The 6,709-nt window shown below is 36.5% G+C and overlaps 1 protein-coding gene across 1 annotated transcript; it reads right to left on the bottom strand.

The window, feature by feature from the left end:
- Nucleotides 1–3,662: 3,662 nt before the first annotated feature.
- On the bottom strand, nucleotides 3,663–6,373 carry LOC109001432 (light-harvesting complex-like protein 3 isotype 2, chloroplastic). Its single transcript, XM_035685419.1, has 3 exons — nucleotides 5,890–6,373; nucleotides 4,240–4,377; nucleotides 3,663–4,136 (listed from the first exon to the last, which is right to left on the bottom strand). Exons 1-3 carry the CDS (start codon nucleotides 6,302–6,304, stop codon nucleotides 3,889–3,891), a joined length of 801 nt encoding a protein of 266 aa, XP_035541312.1. The 5' UTR covers nucleotides 6,305–6,373; the 3' UTR covers nucleotides 3,663–3,888.
- Between the last annotated feature and the right edge of the window lie 336 nt (nucleotides 6,374–6,709).

Here is a 6,709-nt window from a genome sequence, read left to right as displayed (position 1 = left end):
CTTCAAAGCAATCGTTTTAGTTGAGTTAGGATAAATCATTATTGCAGTTTTTATGGAATTTTACTAAGTTTTATAGTTTAGAATATTGAAGTTGGGATGAAGGGAATGTGCATGATTTTTCCAAAGGATGACATAGACCGCATAGGAATGTTCAAGGGTGCGTAGTCTATAATTACAAGCCTGGTAATAATTGCGTGAATAGGCGTTGAAAGGGATTAGACCCAATAATTAATGTCCATGAGACCCTAGCCTTAGGTGTTTGGTTGGTCAGTGTGTATAATGGAAGTGTGAATTTTGGAAACTTGCTGGTTTGAAAGTAGACTTTGTGAGGATTTGGGAATTAGTGAATTGAGCTCACTTAGGACTTAACCTTAGAGCTTTTATGTTACTATTATTAGGAGGTTGAAATGTTTTGTTTGGAGTTCTTTTTATAAATATATGTGAGGTTTATGTTTGAACTCAGGGTCGTGTATGGAAATCGACACTAGAATTTTGAAAAGTTAATGGGGTGAGGGATATTGGAAAGTTAGGATTTTGAAATATTAGATTGACATAATAGTTGAACTTTAAAATAGGCATGGATTATGAGGGATAAGTATTTTAGGCTTTACTTTAGATGCAATAAATTTTGAGGACGAAGTTTTCTAAAGCCACTTGAGAGTTAACGAGTAATTTTATAACAGGCTACAAGCCCAAATTTTATTTTGATAGAGTATGGATTTTATTGGGCTTAATATTAGGTTAAATTATTTAATGAACCAAGTGAGATCTATTTACTTGAAAATTGGCTCGAAAAATTTATAGGACTAGTTGGCCTATTTTAGCAATTGTGTTGAGACCCATGAAAATACGGGCAAGCCAAAAAAGAGATGAGGTGTGGACTTCTATAACCAACCCAACCCATATAGTAATACCCAGAACCGGTTGCTCTAAATTGAGAGACCTAACGTCCAAAATTTTTAGAAACTCCCCACCACGCACGACTCCACTCACATCCACATGCATGTTTTCCTTCTCCTAGGGTTTTCAATAGTTGTTATATATACCACACGTTAGATAAAACAACCGTCTCTTCTCCCAGAATAGGGTTGCTGCAAATCTCCATTGAAGCTTCCCCTTCCATGCACGTTGCTGCACTGTGAATAACCAAGACCAGCACATTTTCACGGCCACCACCACCTCTCAGGTGACAGTTTTTCTTTTTTGATTTTATTTTTCTCACATTCCAGCGTCCAGCATGGGACCACCATGAAACAGTCGTGCTGCCCTTTCCCCCTTCTCCACGAGGAAGCTGCAGCATCAAGCCGTTGCTGTTGGAAACTTGCACGTCCTCTTCATCATAGAAGCCCAACCTGAGTACGTCCACCGCACAAAACCTACCTATCCAGAAGAAAACCACCGTGTGATAGCCCATTGCCCAGCCCACGTGAAACTGGCAACCATTGGCATAGAGAACCGAATGCATCTTTGTTTTTGCTCCTCAAAATAGAGCACCTACTTCTCCACCATGAGCCACTGCAAACCACCATCATTGAGAGCTAAACACATCGGAAATTGCACAGAAACCATAGCCAAAAGCTTCCCATCACCCCTAGACCGTCCCACGCCTTCTCACTATCTCACTGTGAGCTTTCTCTCTCCCTCACGACATGCTCTCTCTCCGTTCTCTCTCTCTCTCTCATCACTCTCTCTTTTCTCTCAATGCTCTTCCACCTCGCTGACCACTCACGACCGCCGCCTAGTCCCTTGCTCCGCCACATGCCTGTTTCCCTCTCAGTAAGCCTCAGACGTACCACCCCTCTCTAGTGTTTGCCTTGTTTTTGAAATAGGAAAGATTTCTTTGGTTTCACATAAAGCTTAGCATATAGTAGAATAATTTTTATGAAATTACACTTATGTCCTTTGAGTTACAAGCCAAAGTTTGAACTTGTATTTTTACGTTGGGCGAGATATTTACCATGGGCCTCAATTGGTTTGCAAAAATTAGTATAATATTTTAAGTGGGCCTAGTCTCACTTTATATTAGTACACAAATTGTATTTTACAATTAATGTATTAGTCGAACGAATTAAATGGATATTGATGAAATTTGAAAAGTAATAATATTTTAGGGTTAAAAGAATTTTAGACATTTAGAAAAAATATTTTATTTTAGCATTTCAGGTTTAAGTATCGAAATACGTGTTCGATCGAAAATTTATGGAAGCTACGTGACTATTTTATAGGTGACAATTAATATTTGCTTGGCACTATTGTGAGAAAATTCTGAAAATCTAAAAGTCCAAGTAAGCAGGGTTCATATACTAGATTTGTATAAAAGAAATGAACTGATGTCAATTTTAAAAAATATGCATGTTTTGTTATGAAAATAAATTTGAAAGAACCTCAGTTATTTGTTATGAATTACTCATGAAACTTTGTATAATAAGAAAGTATTTTTTGTCATGACTGGTGTAGACATGAACTTATTTTCTGCATTTTGTTTATGAATTGTGCAACAAGAAGCAAATATCAAGATTTGTGCATAATTATATGATTATGATATGATTTTGTTGTGTTCTGAATATGTTATGTACTCCTATATGATATGATGTGACTATTGAAAACTTCTGGCATGACATTCTATTTCTATTCCGTTCTAACCTTACCATAGGTGTAAAAGTGTGGCCTTTGTTTGAGTTGGTACCAACTTTTCTATTTCTGATGCAACCACTTTGGAAGTCAGGGCTTCGAGAATGAATAAGGGGAAGATCTCACATTCTGTTTCTACTTGGTTGGCCCTCAGGATTCACACAACCCTACTACAGGGGTTAAACATGAAATTATGTTCTGATGCGATATTTTAGTTATGCTATACCAAAGGAATTTTGAATAAAAATATTTTTGAACTTTTGCTTTGATACTTTTGATAACATGTTCTGGTTCTGTACTCTGAAAATGAAAATATTTTGTTATGTATTCTGAATTCTGTAAATGTTCATGTTTACATACTAATATATATTCTTTACTTACTGAGTTGTTGATAACTCACCTCTTATCTCCACGATATTTTTTTCAATAATTTTGATGCCTTGGCAGGAAGTCAAGAGTATGAAATGTTAGTAAGGTTTCAAGGGTACAAGTATTTATTGGAGAGTCTTATTTAATAGATTTATTATTTTATGATATTTTGATATTTTGAGAAATGGATATTTCCAAATTTTTGTGGAGATTTTAATTTATTTTATTGAGATATTTCTTTGGTATCTTGGTAGAGGAACATATATTTTTGGTTTTGAATACATGAATTTATATTTTATGGAGAATTTGAAATATATAAATATGTTATGAGAGACAATTTTAGATTACAAGAACTAACTCTTCGGACATGATTGGGGCGTTGCAACTGCTTTGAAAGAGATGTATGCCAAATGCCACAAAAGACTCGAGTAATGACTTCCTAAATACTGATTTATTTTAAGTAGATTTGACAATTCATCCAACAAAGCTGAGTACCACTCAGAATTTCAAGTTATTCGTTAGAAACTTGTAGACCATTGCTTACAAGCTAGGCCAAGTTACACTGAATTGATGAGAGTCCAAATATTTATCATCCTATAGTTATACTTGCAGACAGGTGCAGCTAGGAATGGTCATCTTGGAATCTGAAGTTAGTCCCACAATAATCTTTCCGCTTAATTCTTTTTAAAAGGGATCGTGTTCACAAACTAATAAACTTCTAGCTGCAAATGCACAGTAGCTAAAAATATAAGAAAACTTAAGTTCGACGACTGATGGGAGTTGAAATCATCCTTCTCCACTAAAACAGAGTAATTACCTTAAAAGAAACGCAAAAGAGGATGCCCACGAAATTTTTGGAGGCAAACTCATGAATAGCAATTTCACTTCTCAATTCCTGGAACTGCCAGGCGTCTCGTCCTGCCAGGTTGCTTGCCATTGCTTGTCATAGAAGGTTGTCTCTTCCAGCAGCTTCTTTAAGTTTTCTAAATCCTCATTCTTCCGGATCAGAAGAACTCCAACAACAGATATAAACAATAGAGTTTTACAGAAGAAGTTGTTCATTTGGTCAACCAAACCTACCCCAGTCAAGCTATCAACCAGATAAGTCATGAAGAAGCCTATCATTGCAGCACGGCCTGCATAAAACTCATTAAACACCATCGAAGAATTAGCATAAGCCAGCAGCCACTTTTTTGTGAGCTAAGATTCATTATAGAGGGAACTATGAACTGAACAAACCATTAAGTAGTTCGGCTTCAGGTAGATGGAACCTTTTCATCCATGCCCACCAAGGTATGATGGATGTGTCAAAAATTATTGGGTCATCATTACTGGATGATTCTGGATTATTTTGAAGCCATTTTCTCCTCCTAGCTTCTAAAAAAATTATCCAAGGACGTCCATTAGAAATTAAGTAATCAAGAGTAATCTGGATGAATAATGAATAAATATAAAGTAATCATAACTGATTCCATTTTCACCTCATCCTATCCTCTCCTCCCTATAAAAATAAAAGAAAAATATGGCAAGCATCCAAGTTTTCAAAAGGACAGGGGAAACATCAATGAGAGAGATATGAACCTCTTGGCTTGGTGAAACTTAAGCAACAAAGGAATTGCATATTGACGATAATGAAACTAAACAAGGAAAGAAAGCACTAAATTTCCTACTAATACGCCACGGGAAGTTGAGTAATCTGAACACACTTTGAAAGATCAATAATGCAATACAGTAAAGCACCTCTGATTGTAGAGTGACATTTATTTCAGTTAGGGATTCAAGTAGGATGGTTGGCCATATTTTTAAGTTCATTTTAATATATCACCTTCCTTGTAAGGGGATGGGAAGAAGAAGTATTGAGCTTAGATTCTGCTGCAAATGAGGGAAGACTCCTTCTGCAACTGTAATTAGGGAAGACACTGCCCTATCTTTCAATTCTCCAGTCATGTCTATGAGGTGATAAAGGTTAAAATGATGGCCAACAGAGCTCTATCTTCAAAATTCCAAATATCATACACTCACTTCTGAAGTCCCCTCTAATATCACTTCCATTAACTCTAATCAGAAACATCAAGGCTCAGCAATGCCCACAGCAAGAAACGTAATGATAATGAAACCTATGACCAATCCACTGTAATCATGCTCTCCAACTTTCTCATCCATTACGGGATTTTTTTCCCAGTGTTTCATCCCATTTCCAGTATGGTACTAGCATTTTTTGGAGCTATAGACAGAATTATTGTGGTTGGTATTTAATAGTTTATAGGGCTTGTTGAGAAAAGCCAAAAGGCTTCTTATTGTGCAAAAATCACAGTCACCACATTGGTAGCATCTGTCCCCAAAAATGTTCATAATAAATAGTTTCCTACAACTTATTGTGAACGCTTTCCTTACAGATCATAAAAATTTCTGGAATGTATACCTAACAACACAAAGAGTATTATTGATTATCACAAAAGACATACAGAAAGTAATTTTAAAAGAGGAGACTGATAAAAGATGACACTGATCAGGACGTGCTGTAAACAATATTTGAAGTTCTTACTACTCTTCTAGCTACATTTCCTTTCATATTGTAGTAGATATTTTTTTAGTCAATTTCCATTATGTTCTTCTTTATTATAAAGCAGACCGATCAATGCAGATAGAGGTTTCTTAAAAAGAAACATAATTCACACTAGATAACTGAAATTTTTAACTTTTAAGCTGCATGTTGTTTCAGATAACAATAGTACGTAGAAAAAATAAAACCTCAGCCCAAGTCAAATTAACGCGGAAGCAAAGCAGAAGTGATGAAATCGGATTCAAAATAAACGAAATAATATAACATAAAATAAAGGGGAAAAAAAGTTACTTTGAACCCAAATTGACACAAACCCAAAACCTCACCAGCGTCAATAACTGCATCCCAGTCGGGCTTTCCATCTTTCTCAAACTTCTTCAAGTCCCAAGTCCCTCCAATCCATCTGGTGTCCTCAAACTTACTCACCACCTCAACTTCCCCTGCTTCCGTCGCCCCCAAAGACCCATTGGCTCCAGCAGTGCTCTCATCCTTCTGAAACACCGCTTTTGGAGGTTTAGAGATCTTCAGGTCTGCATCTGGTTCAAGTGCAGTGGCAGCCGAGGCCGAAGTTCCAGCTCCATTGTCCGCTGAGGCCCTAGCGGCGGAGAGGAGGAAGACGGAAGTCTTGAGTGGTCCGAGAGAAAGATGAGGTTTAAGGGTGAGGTGGGGTTTGAGGGGTATAGAGGGAGAGAAGGATGGAGGGTGGGTTGGAGGAGAAAACAAGGCCATGGAAACGGACATGGTTTTGCTGGAAACGAGAGCAGAGTCCTCTACCTATCCTTTCCTCCTCCTCGTAAAGAAAAATACTATTCTTACCACTTATTTCTACCGTTTTATTTTATCGTTGTGATTTTTTAATTTTTTTTTTAATAATTAAAAAAGTATATTTTAATAATATTATAATTTTTTTTTAAATATTTAAAAATATTAAAAAAAAAAAAAAAAAAAACCTAACGGTAGCTCCCAGCGGGAGCTGGGAGCGGTAGGCGTGTAGCATCACTCCCTCAGAAATGGCCAAAACTGTTGGTTTGTACTTGCCATTAACAACTTTACAATAAATAAGATTCGCCTATATACGAAGCTTTATCGATGAAAAATAGATGAGGCACATTTGGATCAGAAATGGTATGATCACATATATCTCAT

This window comes from Juglans regia, chromosome 2, assembly GCF_001411555.2.
Source record: "Juglans regia cultivar Chandler chromosome 2, Walnut 2.0, whole genome shotgun sequence".
NCBI lineage: Eukaryota > Viridiplantae > Streptophyta > Magnoliopsida > Fagales > Juglandaceae > Juglans > Juglans regia.
Note: the sequence above shows the minus strand (reverse complement) of the source record. Positions and strands in the feature narration are given on the sequence as shown.